Source organism: Dermacentor andersoni, chromosome 6 (genome assembly GCF_023375885.2).
Source record: "Dermacentor andersoni chromosome 6, qqDerAnde1_hic_scaffold, whole genome shotgun sequence".
In the NCBI taxonomy this organism is placed as follows: Eukaryota; Metazoa; Arthropoda; class Arachnida; order Ixodida; family Ixodidae; genus Dermacentor; species Dermacentor andersoni.
The window spans coordinates 76,989,302-77,009,864 of NC_092819.1; the positions used below are offsets into that span (position 1 = coordinate 76,989,302).

Consider the following 20,563-nt stretch of genomic DNA (forward strand, 5'->3'; position numbering starts at 1 on the left):
CTATGAGTCGCACGTGCTACATCTTATCACCTCGCTGTAGCAGAAACATGGGAGACACATTTTGCAGTAATTGGGAGCCTGGAAACATGCGTTAACTCTTGAGAAATTCAAAAGATATATAATTTAGGGCGCTTTGTCGCGGAGATTATATGGAGTAAAAAAAATGAACAAACAGGGCATCGAATAAACGCATGATTTTTGTGTGATACAGGTAGCGAAGCAATAAGCTTGCGCGCTTGTATTTCGTTATTCAACGGGCGTAGTCCTCTGGAGCATTCCTACCCGGCATTCTGCCCACCCACTTCTCTTACTGATAGCAGATCGTCGCGATGCGCAGATACACGCCATGCTCCTGAAGTATCAATAACGACTTCCACCAATAGTTTTCTGGACAATCACATCTCTGCTACTCTCCAAGGCATTTGGGGGGTTACCGAAGCTACAAACATCAATCGAATGTCTTCGTGTGAAAAGCGGCGCTTCGAGATTGGAGGCAAAAGAAATGGCACTACATCAGCTTCTATTTCGAGAGTGTGAAAACTGTGTTTGCGCTTACGCGAACGCTTCTTCCAGCGAGAACGTGCGAGAATAGCTTATGCGATACGAGCTTTACAAGAGAAGTACGCTTGTCTTCTAGGACGTACGTCATCGTAAGCGAGAGAACAATCAGTGCCGATTTTCCGAGCCATTGATTGCCTCAATATATACGAGGCGCCAGAAAAGTGTGTGATTTGTACGGACTCCTTGTTGGCTTTCGCATCTCTACACGGCAGTGATGAAAACCAACCACTCGCAAACACATCGTCGACGATATGCTTGCACGTGGTACCATATGACAATGCCTTCCTCCCCCCTCCACCCCCTTCCGTATCTCCGCCAATTCAGCAGTCCCGCGCGCTGTCACGGTGTTTTCAATGAAGCCCTAATTGCGAAGCTTCGGCTGGGCTGGCGGTGTTATATTAAGCTAACTGTAAAAAGGGTTACATCTTTAAGGGTGTTATCTTGTCGCACTGGTAATGCACTTACCTGTGGGGCCTCCCAAAATTTTATATTGGCTGACAACGGAACTTTAACTATAGACTTGCGTTGGTGAAAGACGTAGTTGACAACTATGCAATCATTCTGAAAGCCTTGGGCGCACAGAAATATCCGACAAGGTAATTTCGCAGGGAAGGATATAACGCTCCATTCGTATATTTCTGTGCGCCCAAAGCTGTCAGAATGATTGCATAGTTGTCAACTACGCCCTTTGCCAACGCAAGTCTAGTTAGAGTTCCGTTGTCAACCTCTATAAATCTTTGTAAGGCCTCCCCGGTAAGTGCATTACCAGTACGACAAGAAAAGATGTAAACATATTTACAGTGTAGGGTTCACCCCCCCTCCACCCCCCCCCCCCCCCCCAAGGAAAAGAAGAAAAACGAAAACTCTGAAGTGGTATATTGCAGTGGGGGCTGGAACATGTTGGAATAACAGGAAACGAATGAGCGAGCTGACCGACGAAACCGGCCACATGAATATCCTGCAATTCACTTTATTTCGATATCAGCAATGGAAACGCGATTCATAAATTAATAACTCAAAAGAAGGAATTGTGCATGTCCAACCTGGTTTTCAAAAAACACGGAATCATTCCTTTGTGAAATGCGCTCTCATCGTAAGTAACACATGAATCTAGACTGTTCGAGAATAACCGAAACAGTAATTCATCGCCTGCGACTTGGTACAGCGTGCACCATACAATATACCTGTACAATTTAATACGTGTGTTGTCCTCAGCTTACTCTTGTTGGAACAACGAATGAGGTCGTCCGCCATCTATAGTATTTGACTGCCGAACACACAGCCCGCCTTGACGACAGCTAGAACGAAAACTATACGAAATTGATCGCCATCTAGCTGCTTTACTCGTAAATTTGGTCGGCCCTATGCCATCGAAAACAGGATACCCAAAAAGCATTGAACGCTCTTTAACATACTCTCAAGACACATGCGTACTAAACGTATAGTATAGATGCCGCACTGGACAGCATTATGTAATCGCAACCCGCCTTCAAGATTAGTATTCATGTGCATTTGTTATCTAATATCTCTGCCGTATTCATCCTTCCGCGGCCTGTGTGGTGAAGCACGCCTTCAACTGTGTACTGTCTCTTTGCGCGTGCAATACGCAACTTGTGCATTTTCCTCAGATGTGTGTTCATCTTTAGCCTTATTGCAGCCTCTTTTGTAATCAATAAACGCATATGTATCGGGACTCAGTAGAATTCGTAGCGAAGCTTGTACTCGCATTTCGTCCCTGCATGTTCCGCTGTGTCTAGGACTGCATGCGCATACCTCGATTGCTCTCTCTAGCTAGCTCTGCGCCAGATTTTGCGGGTCTAAGACGTTAATCCGGTCCACTATTCTTTTATCATTACTATTAGATGGTAAATGAAAAGGAGCAGCCATCACCCTTATAAGGCCGCTAAACCTCTTTATTTTACGTTTATCTGAATAAAAAAAAATGGAAGCAACTTATTACCGCGACATTATTTGTTTAGATTTTTTCTAGCTCTCAATTATTTGTACACGCTGCGAAAACCTTCCAGCTTATGCAGTGCGTTCACAGACATCCGCCGGAATTCAACCGGCAACACCAAAGTCGTCGGCGAATAGTCTGCCTGCACGATTGAGAGACCGGCCTGGACCAGTCCCCAGGAGTTACACGGAAATCGCCGTTCCACATGTCTGAAACCTCGGACGAGACGAAAAAAGAAAAATAAAAAGAAAATCGCCCACGTGTCCGTCGCCCTGTGGCCACCGAGCTGCGCAACCACTCGACGGCACGTGCAGCAAATGCTCATCTCGCAGCTGCTTTTTTCCAAAGAAATAAAGAAAACAGAGAGAGAGAGAGAGAGATAGAGAAAGAGACAGATAGAGAGAGAGAGAGACGAGGCAGATAAGCATAGCGTGTGAGAACAACCCTGTGTTCACCGCCTTGTTACCTCGTTGAGGTATGACACAGGAGAGACCGAATAGAGGTTGGGGTCGTTTGTGGAGACGCGAATGGTAAAAAAAAAGAAAGGAAAAAGAAAGAAAAAAATTTAGAAATGAAAGAACAGGAGAAAAACCAGAAAAATGGAAACACGAAATTTTTAGAGCGAAAAAAACCGTGTTTTTTTTTTTTTGCCCTTGGAGAGCTGAAAAATTGACAGAGGTTTCCAGCCTTTGAAAGTAACGGCGTAAATTTCAAACAAAATTGTTTGTGCAGAAAAGGGACCGAAAGGTCAGACCGACACCGTGCAGATCGACTGCATGGTTTCATTAACATGTTTTGTTTATTTAGGTGTTTGCATTTCGAAACATGCATTTACACTGTGAGTGTACAATATGTATGCTTTAATGACGCATTCACTACAGCATATCGGTTTAATCTCGTACGCCTAGTCAGTGCAATAAGATAACAATTAAAATAGTATCGCTCCGAAGCTTATTCACATCGCTATGGAGATGACAGGAGGGAAGATGCCTATAGAAGGGCTCCGCCCATCGTGCAATTGCTGCTCTGTGCAGTGCAACCATACGACGGAACAAATTTGGGCTTTCAGTGCAGGACGGCGCGTCACGTGAACACTCGTCTCGGACCGCTGGCGTGGATGGAACATGCCGAGGTATTTCTTGCATCCAGATTCTGTCGCTGGAACACCGCAGACCAGGCTTATAATGCTTTCTATGTCTGACAACAATCGCTGTCGTTCTGTCGACAAAAGAGCGTGTTTTGAGGAAACAAACACTCGGCCGTTTTCCACTTCGGACAAAACGACCACCGCGGCTCCAACCTTCGTTTTATTTTTCGTTTTTTTTTTCTCAGCCTCCACGGTTGACACTGCTGTCGCATAATTCTGTCACTATAGTATTCGCGGAGAGTGGGGCGCAGACAGTACACGCATCCTTCATGCTCGCCCAGTCCGCCGTGTGGATACCCTTTCCAACCGGACTGGCTGCAAAATTATTGTCTGCGGAACAGTCGTCCTGCAGAGCCATCCAACGTGTGGACGCGTTTTAAGCCATGTCCTCTCATGCTGCACACGTGGGTAGAGTACAAATATTGCGTTAACCTATGCGAGAATTCGAGGAGTTCGCAATTAGGAGTACAGATAACACAACTATGATAGGTGACACCGAGGCGTGCTGCAACATAGTATACGTAATTCAGTGGCGAGACGTGCATCCCAACGCCATGGCTGTTTGTTGACGTTACGTCACTCGTGCATTCTGCCGTCAAGCTGAGTGCAGAAATAACACGCGCCCGTTTAGAGAAGCTTACCGGACGCGTTCCCAACAGCTCATGTCATTGGTAAGGTATGTCAGTGTGAGCACGAAGGAAATTGGCGCGACCCTCCCCGACCCGCTTCCTTTCATTCTGTATTTTAAAGCTGCACTGACATAATATTTTCAAATTTTCAATTATTTGTCTTAAACGAATGTCCTTCACCTCTAACTCGCAGAAAAAAAGATACTGGCGAGCATACAGAGTGCCTTAAATAACTAATTTTATTAGCTTTTCTTTTTTCAGCCTGTTTCCGCTTCGTTCTCCAGGAGCTGACTGCGTTGCGACTTTGTGACCCAGAATGTGATCACGTGGAAGCAGGACATCGCAATGTATTGGCACTAGTTCCGGCTAGCTCGGTGGCCGGCTATGCTGCTATAGTTTTGAGGAACGACGTAGCATTTTTTTGGTGTGCACCTTTACTGCGATGGACTCATACTTGGCGCTACTAAAAAGTTTCTGCAACTGGCTCGTTGTTTTATTGATGATACATTATTGATGATATTGTTAATGACCGCGGATCCGGATCATGATACTAAAATAATCAGAAGAATAAGAATGGGATGGGGTGCGTTTGGCAGGCATTCTCAGATCATGAACAGCAGGTTGCCATTATCCCTCAAGAGAAAAGTGTATAACAGCGGTGTCTTACCAGTACTCACGTAGGGGGCAGAAACCTGGAGGCTTACGAAAAGGGTTCTACTTATAAATTGAGGACGACGCAACGAGCTATGGAAAGAAGAATGATGGGCGTAACGTTAAGGGATAAGAAAAGATCAAATTGGGTGAGGGAACAAACGCGAGTTAATGACATCTTAGTTGAAATCAAGAAAAAGAAATGGGCTTGGGCAGGACATGTAATGCGGAGGGAAGATAACCGATGGTCATTAAGGGTTGCGGACTAGATTTCAAGGGAAGGGAAGCGTAGCAGGGGGCGGCAGAAAGTTAGGTGGGCGGATGAGATTAAGAAGTTGGCAGGGACGACATGGCCACAATTAGTACATGACCGGGGTAGTTGGAGAAGTATAAGAGAGGCCTTTGCCCTGCAGTGGGCGTAACCAGGCTGATGATGATTATTATTAGTGATGATTCATTGAGTTATGTACCATTTCAAACTCTAACCGTTCTGTCGTTGTCTTACTTGATGCAGTGTCCAGCAGTTTTCTTTTAAAATTAAATATAAAAAGATCTTGTGCGTACCTTTGGTCTGTTCTTGCTCAATATTTGTGGTAAGATTGCATTTTATGGTCCGGCTTGTTCCATGTATACACTTGACACTACTACTTGCCAATTTTTTTCAAGAAGAAATGGCAAACTAGCCAGGGATGGCTGGGATTGAACCCATCACCTCGAGCACAGCACTTCAACGTCCAACCGTGGCAAGTAACGCGGAAAGTTGACACCCATTTCAATGTTGCTCAACGCAAACAAGGGTTCCTCAGATAAGTACATGCTCCTCAGAAGGAAACCTTCGACGTCAAAGGTAAGTTCGACTTGTTCTCACAATCAATCAATCAATCAATCAATCAATCAATCAATCAATCAATCAATCAATCAATCAATCAATCAATCAATCAATCAATCAATCAATCAATCAATCAATCAATCAATCAATCAATCAATCAATCAATCAATCAATTCGTCGGTCAGTCTTTCTTTTGCATTTAACAACGGATTAGGAAAAGCCGCATAGAGACGGCTTGAAAAACCCTCAACCCCTTGACTACATACGACAGCGAGGAAGGGAAGAAGAAATACACACCCAATGAAATAAAAATAAGTGAAAATAAAGGCGCAGCATGTCACCGCACGCAACATAAACACCGCAGACAGATGTACTTAATCACTGCTTGAACCAATAAGATATACTGTGTTCACTTATCAACGAGTACCGAGCAGTAGCAACAAAGACATGGTTACAAGTTTGACATATGCTTCAATACTTGAAAGTGAACAATTGACAAGATATCAACAAACAACTTAATAAATAAACCAAACCGAATACCTGTACCTCTCTGGGGCAGCCGCTTCTAGAGTCTTTGGACTGATCGTTAAGAAAACAGGATAGGCTTTGTTGTTTCTGCTGAAAAGCCCAAGTTCTCTTTGTGCCTTTTTTTAGTACGGGCGAAGAGAGTTAGTTCCAAATAATTAATTCTAACACCATAAGCTTATTCTAGTGCTTAGCTTTATCGCGTGTGAGCAAGCATAACTTTGTGTTCATTATTATTTTTTTCTTTTATTTATTCCACCTACCCTCAAACGCAAATGCATTGTACAGGAGAGTGGGTTACCAAGGAGCGGTATGTTAAACAAAGTTATACAAAAGGAACGGTAATGCGAAAACTGTTAAGGCAGAATACAACAAGAAATAAGGATAAAACAAAGAAAAAAACCCGTAATACAAACAAAATGACTTGCTATGTGGCACAGTTAGAACGAAAAAGATTGACTCGCCATCCTGGCCCTGCGAAAGCGGATGTCCCGCAAAGCTGTTAAAAACTGCCACTACGACTGCTGAGGGTGGTATTCAATGCTTTATTGCTTTAGCGCAACGGTAATTTAGAGTGCTAGTAGTAATGGAAGGAATGGTCAACTTGACAGCATGCCACCGCTGGTCGTACTACCGTTTCGTTTTCCCTTTGCCGCTCCTCTTATTCACTCTGCTCCTCGGCAGTCCTAACTATGCGTTGCCTACACATAGTGCTGCTGTAACAACAATGGAATCAGTTTCTAGGCTTGTTCTTTTATATACGAAAGACTAGTGACGTCACTCCCCACGTCGCAAGCTGCCGTCGCCGCGGCAGCTTGCGCAACAGTAATCTTTACCGCGGAACGTATGCGCGGAGCGCTACTTGCTTCGCATTGTTATACCAGGAGCGCCTTCTCCTCATTTGTGTGCTTCGGATGCTTGTTTTGTACTTGTGCTTTATTGAAACGAATGCGTCTCTGTAGGTTATATGCGTGATCCCAAAAAATGTGTGCAGTTTTCACTTCACTTTGCTGAGTGCTTGAAGCTTGCTTCACCTCCGCCGCTGGTCGGCCCGGTATTGCACAACCTCCGGGATCGGCACACATTTTTGCCCACGGACATCGACACAAAAAATGCCGACCAATGAGAGGCTAAGAGCTTCACTGTAAAAATGCATATAAGGATTGTCTGAAGAAAGCATGATCCGTGGATGGAAACAACATTGGCGGGAAGGTGGTTCCAGTCCCGTGAGGTGCTCGGTACGAAATAGTGCAGAAATGTGTTTGTGCGAGACGATGTGCAACCAACTTTACTATTGTGGTCAACCCGCGATGAAAGGTACGCATGCGCAGGGGTGAGCTCAGCATGTAGATTATGATGATGGTAAACTCTGTAAAATAAGCATTCGCGAAAAACTTTCCTGCGTGACGATTAATCAGGCAATGATAAGCGCTTTCATTGCTGTTACGCTGGATGCACGGAAATAACTGGCTAGTATGAAACGAGTGGCATTGTTCCGAATCAGTTCAAGTGCATTAATAAGGTTATCAGGATCCCAAACAGTAGCGGCATATTCTAATTTGAGGCGCACGAGGGTTTATCAAAGAAGCAATTTTAGTTCTCTTGGAGACTTATTCAAACTTCGACGTAAGCACCCTAGAATTCGATTTGCTTTATTAATTATTACGGTGCCGGGACTTTTCCAAGTTAGGTCGGACGTTATATTGATTCCGAGATATCGATAGCACAATACATGTTATAAGCGTAGTTATTAAACTGGGCGAAAAACATGCATTAGTTTTCACTTAATAATGTTTAATTTCATAAGCCACTTGTTGCACCAAATCAATCTAAGTCTGATTGCAATATATGTTCATCACGGTCCCTGCAAATTTCTCTAAATATAACACAATCATGGGCGTAAGGATGAATGTTGGAAAAACACGACTTGGTAAATCACCACTGTAGATTAAAAAATGCATTGGGCCTAAAACTGAACCCTGAGGCATGCCAGATGCAACATATGTTGGTGAAGAATGCTTGCGTTTTCTTTCTTTAAGAATCTGCGCTCGCTATTTTATTGTCGAGAACGCTATATATGCCATGCTGATATTGATATGCCGTTCGAGACCTGAAAGTACTGAGCGCGCTGCGTTAAATAAAAAAAAAGAAGGCTGTATGTAAAGCTGTATACCAAGATCCCTCCGTGTCGCGACAGAGATCGAACAATTTCTCCTTTAACGGTTATCGTGCACTATACTTTTCTCACTAACCCACAGAACACCGTCTTCGACATCGATATATACGGATACAGTGCTCGACAACACCGATCAATCATCACGCGAAAGTTTCGAAATCGCTATATAATCTCAAAAGTCTAAAAAATTATTCACGGAGAATGAACTCGGCGAAATTTAGCACTGAATACAACATTCCGCGTTGCACAGGCTGCCGCTGGAGTTTACGATAGCAGCCAACAGAATGCCTCCTCCAGGCGCAGTGGTACGACGGCGTGAATTAAAGGCGAAAGCAGCACTTTCGGCAGGAATGTTGGCTCACTCCCGCTCTTCTTCCGATCCTCTTGACCTCATCGTGTCGCTGACAGCGTCTAAGATCGAACTGCGCTTCGAGGAGAGGAATTTGAGCTCTCTCTGACTGTCAGCGCCACCTCTTCAACTTCAGCTGCTATCGCACTCTTTATTCCCGGTAGGCTGCATGTGTTGTGAGAGCATCGCCTGCTAAATGCTGTACATGCGCAGAAGCCTTCCTGCGAAGTTGGCGAGCGCAAACAGACGGCGAGCGTGCACGCTTTCCTTAACTGCGCACCAAGATAGCTACATTGTGTTTCAAATTAACGTTGCATGATTAATAGATGTCCCGCCGGCTCTCGACATAACGAGATTGTCATAGTCGTTGTTCGCGTTAACGTTTGGACCAATCAGCTGCGTCAGCCGGTGTAGCGGATACTTCTCAGCGGATGTAGCTGCTCCGAGAAGGCAGAATGAAGCTGTAAAGTAGTCATGACGTTGCACATGTTGCTTTTTCTAGAAACACAGCTCAATGTCACCGTAATAAATAAGCGAATGAATGGATGAATGAATGAACTTTATGACAAGGATGGTTCAGTGGCCTAAGCAGGTGAGAGGGTCAGTGGTGGGAATCATAAATAAAGAAAACAAAGAAATGGAAAGAACAAAAAAGGCCACAATCATCAATTGACTGCGGTCCGTACAGACATTCATTTAGAAAACGAGTAATGAAGTGCCGTTTATCGAGGCACGTCGTAGAACAAACAACGATGAATTCAATCGGGATAGCTGTGTAGCAGTCGTTCAGTCTCAGCGGTATAGCGTCGAAAGTTTTAGCTGGCCTGCTGGCGCACCGCTTTTCTGACATCCTTGTACTCGGAGGCACCAGTCATGTTGAACAAGCTTCAGTGAGTATAAAGCATTTGGAGGTTTAATGTACCGAGCCTTTTATACATGTTCCTTGCGGTCGCGTAAGAGTACGGGCACCAATGTACGCTTCATTGTTTACTCTGGAGCCTCGTGAACAGCCACTAAGATGTGAAAAAAGAAAGGAAAAGTAAATAAACGTGAAAGCCGGAAAAAAGGCGAGGTCCAGGAGCACTTTTATTTTCCTTTGTCTGCGATAGCTCGCGTTGTGACATGAAAGCGCGAAGTAAAGTTAAAGATAACCTTGATGTCGTATTTATCGCACCATACCCAGGAAACAGCGATAATGTGGTTCTTGCGTTCAGGTGTGATCGTCACGTGGCTCGTTGGGATGGATACGTGCAACGTTAGAGAGGGTATAGTTGAAAGGGAAGTGGAAATGGTCTCCTGACCGCATCGTAATTGCATAGCGCGCGGACGGCGCTTAAGTATCGACCAGTGACATGAGAAAGACACAGAAAGGGGAGGAAATTCTTAGCGAAAGAATAGAGAATAGTGGAGTTGGCAGCCGTGCTCACTGAAGCTGCCCGCAAAGCGTTACACTCGCTCAATCTCAAGGCTGTTCTTATCGCGAGTGTCAACTGTCTTGGCAAGCGATCGTGCGAGCGACGTGTCAAATCATGGCTTGTGAATTAGCGCAGGTTGTGCCGGTGTGCGCTTTGTTGGCTGAGGCAAAGCACAAGCACTCCCGGACTGGCACAAGACTGTAGGGTGCACTCAAGCCCTGTTTAACACTCTGGCTTCCCTGACGATGCTACCAACGCTACAGTCGGATCCGATTACAGCGGTCCTCGGGTAAAGCCAATCATCCTTTATAACGAACATGCGAAACTTACTGACCAAACACCTGCCTGATAACGAACTAGTGTTGCTCTTATCGGCGGATGTGGCACACCCATGCTGTGCCGACATTGAGGGAAGTGAATTGAAGCAGGTCAACGCAACCTAGCGCATCGACAACTGCATTGTCTCAGTGACGTTGAGAAACAATTCAATGCCCAGACAAAAATTACTGCCTACTGCAAGTAACTCTTGCAATCAATCAATCAATCAATCAATCAATCAATCAATCAATCAATCAATCAATCAATCAATCAATCAATCAATCAATCAATCAATCAATCAATCAATCAATCAATCAATCAATCAATCAATCAATCGTTATTTTCTGCGCCGATGAAGAACGGGAGGGCTACATACGGGCGCACAGAAAAACTAAATAAAAAATAAATCAGAAGGTAACGCAACTACTAGAGTTACAGGATAAAAAATAGAACACAAAACACAAAATTATTGAGATATACATGTAGATAAGGGACAAAAATCAAGCAAAAACACAACAATGCATACATTGTACGTTACACACATATACAGAAGGGTAGAGAAAGTGCGAACATCGGAACGGAAAGAAGACAACATGCTTCGAAAGATATGTGATATGGAGGAAAAGACGTTTGCAAAGACTTTGCATTTAGTGGAGAGGCAAGTGTCGGCCGAAAGAGGCAGGAATGTGTGAGGGGGAATGTTCCCCTTGCGGTCTTCTGCAGAACCCGTAGCTGAGTGTCGTTTTTATAAGGAAAGGACGCTCATCCAGGTAACTCGTTCGTTCTTGACCTAAAAGCACATCTTTGACAGTAGCAGTGCGGAAAGCCCAGGAGAGCGTGTTCAGAGTTTCTCTATAAATGGCATCAAGCGCATACTTGCAAAACATCTACCCTGCAGCAATAAATCTGCTTGCACGCACCACTTACAACCCAAGGCGATGAATTAGGGAATTCATCTTACGACCAATACAGTAAAAGAACGAAAAATAAAACTTCAAATTCTGTCCCAACTGTTTACTTCCTCCCATGTTTCCCAGAAACGGACACATTTCACTCACAGACTTTCACTCGAAGGGATTGTCTTGTGCTTATTTCTTGTCGACCAGTTACATGCAGCATATTCCATAACAAATCAGCGTTTTAGCTGTAATATGCATTTTTGAAGAATGCCTGTATTTTCAAACTTATTATTTTCTCTTCCTTTACCCTTCGCTGTCATATTACGCATAATGATATGATTATTTTAATTATTTCGTTAATGATCGCGACTTTGCAAGCCCCTTGCGGGGAATGGATAGGGTCAGTAAAAAAGGAAACATTAAGTTAAAAACTGGAACCCATGATGATGCTGGTAATCTCATTGGCATCGAGCGCAAATGGGGCCATTTAGCTTCTTCCAGGATTTGTAACGTAACATTAAACTCAAAAACAATCTTCAAAAATGGCCTAGTTTTTCATTTTGCTTCCTTCTTTTTGCGCACTTACTAATTGAGCGGCGTGAACTTACGATAAAGATAGGACAGAGTACGATAAGGTTCAGTTATACATCCTTCTGTTGCTCCTTTTTTTAATAATGCAATAAACTTCCCGACAGAAGCCATGCGTACTGGGCCATATGGCTTGACCGACAAATATGTGTCGTGCCCGATATCATCCAACAGCTAAGAGGGAACACTGCAGGATGAGTCTGCTTAGCTGTAATTTATTGTGGGGCTTTTTCGCACAATAATTTGTACTTAATATGACTCCATCAGTTATCGCTCACTATACACTAACTAAAAATGCACTTCCTCGCCGAACAGCAATGCAGTTCTCTCTCTCTTTCCACTATCCCGAAGAACGCAGCCAAGTTTTGTCGTCCCCAGTCTCGGAATCGATGTTACCGGCATTTAAACATTCGTCGCAAAGAATAAGGCAAGGCCATATCTCGAAGAAGCTACGAAGGTCTGCGAGGAATCCCTGTTATGCCAGATGGGCTAGTTTCGTGCGGCTGCGCTCTGCTGCTTCCGGCACGCGGCGTGCTTACGAACCGCGATCACGTATATATGTCGTAATGCGGCGAAACGAGTCGGTCGCTCCATCTCTCGAGCTGTTTTTCACTTGACAAAGCGCCACTCTTTTCTCCTCCCCGATAAAGTGTCCCCCTTTTCCCGGTGATGCGCGGGAAGGCATTTCCCCCGGAAGCTCATTGTGGAATTCACGTCACACTCACCTGACCCAGAGAGGCGCGTAAACCGGGCTGTCGCGTCCAGCAGCCCGTGTCGCCGGAGCTGGAACTCCAGCGCCGACGAGCTGCGGCGCGCGCACGACGCCGCGGCGGCTTCGGCCGACGCGGACAGGCGTCGCACCAGCTTCATCGACGGGCACTCGAGCGTTAAGCGCGCTTCCGCTCGAAGGCGACGGCGCCCAGAAGCCGGGAGGCTGCAGCCGAAGCACAACACGATAATCGCACCGCCAACTCACAACGGAGAGTCGCAGAGCTCACTCGGTGCACCAAAGGACTCTCTCTCTCTTTCCCTTTCTCCGGGGCCAGAGCCGTAGGTCCACCACACCGCGCGTATCCTTTGCCTGTCCCGAGCACCAACAGGGAGCCAGAGCATCTAACCTGCCAAACGGCCGCGTCACGCGACGGATTCCCGCGCGCGTCCGCGGGAACAGCGCCACAAGTCCCGGAGTGCCCCCATAACCTTGACCCGATGAGCAGCGGCGACGACAGACTGGGTCGTCTGGAAAACAACTCGGCCGCCGCTCTTGTTTTGAAGGGGTGGCGCGAGCCGCGCGCAGATCGCGAATTTCGGAGCGCCGGATCGACGCAGCCAGCCCCGGGCCCGAGCGCCCCGGAGAGGAGGGAAGATGATGAGGAGAAGAAACATGGAGGAGAAAAAAAAAATATAAACGGAGGAGGAGGGGCGAGGAAAGCCCCTCGTCACGGAGGCATACGCGCAACCGCCAAGTCAGAAATAGACTGCTCCCAGAGGGCGCCTACGGTTGCTCGGCTCTAAGGTGCCTGCTCGGCACGACGTAACGATTCCTGAATAGAAACGCCCCCGCAACTGACGTCGTCAGCAACTCGAGGTGGTGCTTAAAGGTCTCCGCGCATGCGCGTGCCGTGGCGCGGCAAGGTTCAAGCTAGAGCAGTTGAAGCCGCGGTTCTCGTTCCCCACTTTCTTAAGCGTTCGGAGCTCGTTGTTTACAGAAATGGCAAATGGCACTGGTTCACAGTAGCTCGAGTATGACGTCATAACCTGGTGTTTTGGAACATATTTACTGATCCAAATGGTGCTCCTCCAAGAGTCCAAAATCTATCACGGCTCTAGATTCGTGTCGCGCTGCAAGTGTAGATTGCTTCTCTGACAATTTACGGTAGCAGTCGCATAGAACGTGCTGTAAGTCCCCAGGAAAGGGTCAATGGCGTAGCGAGTTAGGGGGGGGGGGGGGGAGAGCACGCACTTTACCGAGAGAAAAGTGGAGAGCGCAGGCGAGTGTTGTGGCACGTCGTTTTAGGCCAGGTACCCCGGATACAGAAATTTCGAGAGCGGGGGGGTGGGCAGTGCCAAGTGGGCGCCAACCTGGCTACGCGCGTTAAAACGAAACTTTAATTTCATATGGACCACGTTGAGTATGATGTGCGGAACACATGCTTGATTTTACCTATTTATATCTTTACTTATTTTTGTTTAAACATACCTTACAGACCTCAAAGTGAGACATTCAGTAAGGGATGCAGGAAATATAACATGTACAGAAAACACACAGAATATGTGACATACATAAAACCGTAGCAGTTTACTTACCGCAACCGTTACTACAACTGAGAAGAAAAACAATGAATTATTTCACGAATCACTAATAAAAAACATAATATAATAATACGGAATTAATCATATACTCATTTGATCAACCACTAGCCCACAGTCCCCAGAAGCTGATCAAGGCGGCGGTCAGACCTGTAACGCAGCAGAGGGTGCTAAGAATCTCTGGACCCGGACAGGCCGTCAATAGAAACTGTGCCTGACAATGTTTAACACACGAACTCTCTCGAGTGAAGCTAGCTTAGCAGGACTGCTTGAGGAACTATCAGGCATTGTTTGGGATATCATTGGCCTTAGTGAGGTTAGAAGAATGGGTGAGGCTTATACAGTGCTGACGAATGGCCACGTCCTCTACTATATATGGGATTTACAGATAAGAAGCAGTAAGGAGTAGGATTCCTAATCCACAAGGACATAGCGGGCCACATTGACGAATTCTACAGTATTAATGAGAGGGTAGCAGCAATCGTAATAAGAGAGAGAGAAAATGATAAATGAAAGGTAGGGAGGTTAACCAGGACTGAACCCGGTTAGCTACCCTACACTGGGGAAAGGGAAAGGGGGACGGAAAGATTAAAAGAAGAGAAGGTCCACTGGAGATATCAGTCGGTCACTCAGTCCGGATCACAGACGCTGACTCAATCCGGTCGCTTTCAAATATCGCAGCAGCGCTTTTGTGGCCTTTTGTAGCTGCGATATGCGAGGCCATGGTCCCAAGATCTTGTTCAAGGTGAACGGCTTTCCATCTAGCTGATTGAGAGCTGTGCAGACGTCTTGCCAAAGCAGTCGTAATAAAACTTAATAAGAGGTATAGATAATAAGATATAATAAGAGGTAGTACAAGCCTACGCCCCAACCTTCAGTAATGATTAGATTTATGAAGATGTTGAATTAGCGATGAGAAAAGTGCAAAGTCAGTGTACCGTACTAATGGGCGAATTCAATGCAAAAGTGGGGAAAAAGCAGGCTGGTGTACATGCAATTAGCAAGTACAGGTTCAATTCTAGCAACGCTATAGGAGAGGTGCTGGTAGAAATCGCGGAAAGGAATAAGCAGCGAATATGAACACCTTCTTCACGAAGCGCAAGGACAGAAAGTGGACCTGGAAAAGTGCTAATGGTGAAACGACAGATGAAATTGATTTCATACTTTCTGCCTATCCCACCATAGTGCAGGATGTAGTAGTGTTAGGTAGCGTAAAGTGCGCTGACATTAGGATAGTGATGTCTAGAATTTACCTAAAATTGAAAAGAGAAAGCCTAGAATTGGTCAAGAAGAAACCGGCTAACCTAGACGCAGTAAGGGTAAAAGCAGACCAATTCAGGCTGGTACACGCAAACAAATATGCAGCCTTAGAACTGAGAGATGAAGATGACATAGAGTTAATAAATGAAACCGTAACTAGGCTGGCTTCAGAAGCAGCAATTGAAGTAGGAGGTAAGGCACCAAGGCAACCAGAAGATAAGTTCTCCCAAGTAAAAAAGGACCTAATAAAGAAACGACAAAGAGTGAAAGTGTCCAACTCAAAAGATCAGATAAGATTCGCGGAACGGTCAAAACTGATCAACAAGGAGAAAATAAGGGATATTAGAAATTATAACGTAAGCGAGATTGAGGAAGCAGTAAAAAACGGATGCAGCATGAAATCACTGAGAAGAAAACTAGGCATATGTATGCACTGAAAGATAAGCCGGGTAATATTATCAGCAATCTCAAAGGTATAGTAAAAGCAGCGGAAGAATTCTCTACTGACCTGTACAGCACCCAGAGGAGCCACGATACCTCCATTAGAAGTAGTAATGAAGAGATTACAGATTCTCCTTCTATAACTAGCTGTGAAGTTAAAAGGACATTCCAATACATGAAATGGGGAAAAAGAGCAGGAGAAAATGAAGTAACAGTCAACTTCCACTAGCCACTAGCCAACTTCCACTATTGTACAAAGTATACACCAAGATAATTTCTAATGGAATAAGGTAACACTTGAGCACAGTCAACCAAGAGAACAGGCTGGCTTCAAAAAGGGATACTCTACAATGGATCGCATCCATGTGATCAATCAGGTAATCAAAAAAAATCTGCAGTATACAATCAACCTCTCTATATGACTTTCATAGATATTGTAAAGGCATTTGATTCACTAGAGATACCAGCAGTCATATAAGCATTACGTGATCAAGGAGTACAGGACGCTTACGTAAATATCTTGGAAGATATCTAAAGAGATTCCACAGCTGCCTTAATTCTTGACAAGTAGCAAGATACCTGTAAAGACAGGGGTCAGACAAAGAGACACAATCTTTCCAATGCCATTCACTACGTGCTTGGAAGAAGTATTGAAGCTATTAAACTGGGAAGGCTTATGAGTAAGGATCAGCGGCGAATATCTCAGCAACCTTCGATTTGGAGACGACATTGTCCCGTTCAGCAACATCGGGGACGAGTTACAACAAATTATTTAGGACCTTAACAGAGAAAGTGTAGGAGTGGGATTGGAGATTAATATTGACACGTGTACTTGTCTTTATCGGGCGACACGTTTCACCACCTAACAAATGTTATCGCACAGCGCAGGACGCGCTTGCATGCATGGGAAGTTTCCGGAATGTTATCGATGGTTCCATCCACTGTCTGTGACCGAAACTTGTGTAATCTGATTGCATGTGTGCGCGACGCGAATAATGTAGAACTCTGTGGAAGACACGCGGGTCCCAGCGGTTACTCTGGAACATTCGACGACTGATCTACAAAAGCCGACGCGCTTGACTCGCTGATCAGATTTTCGACGATCGCCGACCGTGTTCGCCGCTATCGTTGTGCTATAAGTGTAGCCTATTTTTGTGGGCACAGGTTCGCCCAATAAAGTTAGTTTTGTCTTTCACAGCATTGTTACTGTGTTCTTCAACGTCACCACCACGTGACAATATGTAGAAGACAAAGATAATGATGAATAGCCGGGCAAAGGAACAAGAGTTCAGGATTGCCAGTTGGGGGCCTCTAGAGTCTGTGAAGGAGTACTTTTGCCTACGTATATTACTCAGGGGACCGTGATCACGGGAAGGAAATTTACAGAAGAATAAAAAATATGTTGCAGTGCATAGGGCAGGCATTGTCAGATCCTGACTGGAAGCTTACCACTATCATTGTAAAGAAAGGTGTACAATCAGTGCATTCTACGGGTGCTAACATAGGGGGCAGAAACTTTAAGACTGACAAAGAAGCTCGAAAACAAGTTAAAGCTCGCGCAAGGAGCGATGGAACAAAGAATGTTAGGCGTAAGGTTAAGAGACAGGAAGAGAGCGGTGTGGGGGGGATCAGGGAGCAAACGGGAATACCCGAAATTTTGACACCAAGAGAAAAAAAAATGAAGCAGGTCAGGTCATGTAATGCGTAGGTTAGATAACCGGTGGACCATTAGGGTTACAGAATGGTGCCAAGAGAAGGGAAGCGCAGTCGAGGACGGCAGAGGACTAAGTGGGGTGATGAAATTAAATTCGCTAGGTGGAATCGGTTGGCGCAAGACAGGGATAATAAGAGATCGCAGGGAGAGGCCATCGTCCTGAAGCGGACATAAAATCGGCTGATGATGATGATTTTCACTCCAGTCGTGTAATTAACAAGGCCAGAATGTCAAACAGTATTAAATATTTAAAAAATGGTACTAACGCGACATTCCGACAGAACGGTAAACAGCGCCATAACTGTACTAACGCGACATTCCGACAGAACGGTAAACATAGCGCCATAACTGTACTAACGCGACAATGAGATACAAAACGTAGTACAACAACAAGAAAGCAGGGTGCGACAACCGTAAAACCTCAAATGTTTTTAGTCATGTAGTCGGTCAATGCGTCGCGTAATGAATCGTATTTGGACAGGAATGCAATGCTATCACGGAGGGAATTTCAAAATCTTACAGCACGAGGAAGAGCACAGTAAAGGAATGCATTTGTAGTTCCGTAAATGCGGGCATAGTTGAAATGGTTATGAAGCCTATGTGACATGGAGTGGGGTCGTTTCAAGCATGCTGGTGTTCGAGTGGAGCGAACGCATTTGTGAAACCGCGTTAAAAGGGTAATGACTCGGCGAATGTTCAAGGACTGTAATGAAAGCTTAAGTTTCATTTGTGTTACACTGGACTGGTAGCGGTATAACCGTTTAAGATGAAGCGGCTTGCCCAGTTCTGAATCCGCTCTATCGTTTCATTTAAGTATTTCTGGTGGGGGGACCAAATGGGAGTCGCGTACTCGAGCTGGAGGCGAACTAGAGTTAGACAATCTTGCTTGCGAACATTAGAAGGGCCATTTCTTAAATTGCGTCGCAAGTATCCCAACTCTTGGGCGGCGTTAGCTGAAATGGTCTTGATGTATTCTGACCAAGAAATATTCAATGTGAATATAACTCCCAGATACTCATATCGTGCAGCCATTGCAACAGTCTAATTATTAATATGGTAAGGATACGGGGAGGTTGTCGGCTTTTGGGTAAACGACATTGCGTTCTTTAGGTATTTAGGTCCTACTTCATACATCACAGGAGAAAGGACACCACGTGTCATATTTAGATACTGCTACAACCTTTGCCATTTTCCATTCTGTGGGAAAGTGGCCAGCCGCAATTGGCTGTCTAAATATGTGAAGGAGATTCTTGCGTAATATTGCTGCAGTATTCCTTAAAATTTTGGAGTTTATACCATATAGGCCGCATGAAGGAGATATCCTAAGGTTATTTATGAGAGAAGAAAGGCCCTCCAAAGTTACTTCAATAGGTTGTATGTATTGGTAGCTGAACTCTGAAACACATGGTATATCTAAAGTGTCCTCCTGTGTAAACACACAGTTGAAGAATGAATTAAAAGCCGACAAATATTCGCGCTCTGGAATAGGAATGTTGCTGCTGTTTTGTAGGGGCACCTGATCAGATTCGTTGTCAGGCTTTATTATTTTCCAAAAATTGACTGAATTGTTCTTCAGTATCTCAGGAAGACCATTAGAAAAATATTTCTCGCTAGCTTCGCCTAAAGCAGAGCAGTACGATTTAACATAAGTTTTGTAATTGTGCCACACAGCTGATGTGATATCTCACTCAGGAATATTATTCAAGGTTTTTTTTTTTATTCTTCATGCACTGAAGCTTTTAGTAAAGCAAGAGTTCAACTTATGATTGTCTATATTAACGAGTGGAACATACTTGTCTACTAACGCGCACGGTTTACTTTTAAACATTAGCCGTTTTCTTCAACGTATCTATCGTAAAATCATGGCCATATCGTGTTTACGTAGAAAGATTCAAGTTTTGAAATTATTGTTTTATAGTTACCTTTATTGTAATTACGAATAGCTTCTTCGTTAAACCAGTAACCGGTGGACTCACTGAAACCATCCAATGTGACCTACTGTTTCAGGTCAGTACTAAGAAGAAGATTAGGAACATTGGCACCACGTGTAGGTTACGTGACAGCTTGAAATAGATTGAAATCTAAGGACAGGTTGATGAATTCAGACGATATATGGCAATGAGATGATAATTTCGTCCAATCAATTAGCGGACAATTAAAATCCCCAAGAAGGTAAACTAAATCAGCCCTGGAGGAGTTCCATGGCTTCTTGATAGTGTCGCGAGAGCATTGATAAAAGAACTATTAGCATCAGGTGCACAGTAGCAATTACCTATTAGTATCCTAGCATACGAGATCGGACAGGCCACGCAAATAATCGCGAGATCATAATTAGTGTTCTCCAAATATGACGTAATGACTTTCTTTACGCCAATCAAGACACCACCCTCTCTTTTAAGACAGCAGTCACACCTATATATGTCATACATGTTTGAAGATGAAAAGAGTTCATCGTTATTTATTGCAGAATGCAGCCTGGTCTCCGTCAAAGAGATCTTGTCGGATTTGCTGTCTTCCAAGAAAGAAGAGATGAGATTGCGCTTTGATAATATGCTTCGTATGCTGGTGCACGATAGTGATAGCAAGATGAGATCGAGGATAGCTTTAGTGCTTGGCCACTCTGTGCGCATGCTCCCAACCGTAGCTGTCTATTCAGTGGGACAACTGCGCTTATAGAACCATCGTAGATATATATTATTGAATCAACACGCAGCTTGTCCACTGAAAGCTAAAAAAAAATTTATTCTGGGCTTTCACAAATTCAATTAGCTCTTGTCTAAGGCGTCGAGTTTCC

At 44.6% G+C, this 20,563-nt stretch overlaps 1 protein-coding gene across 1 annotated transcript in view; it reads right to left on the reverse strand.

Annotated features, from left to right (window-relative positions):
- The window catches only part of LOC126522397 (prestin-like), a 294,487-nt gene extending 281,451 nt beyond the window's left edge, over window positions 1–13,036 (reverse strand). Inside the window, exon 1 of the mRNA XM_050171141.2 lies at window positions 12,770–13,036. Coding sequence (XP_050027098.1) covers window positions 12,770–12,914 — 145 coding nt within the window. The 5' untranslated portion in view covers window positions 12,915–13,036. The remainder of the gene's footprint in view (window positions 1–12,769) is intronic.
- Window positions 13,037–20,563: the final 7,527 nt, after the last annotated feature.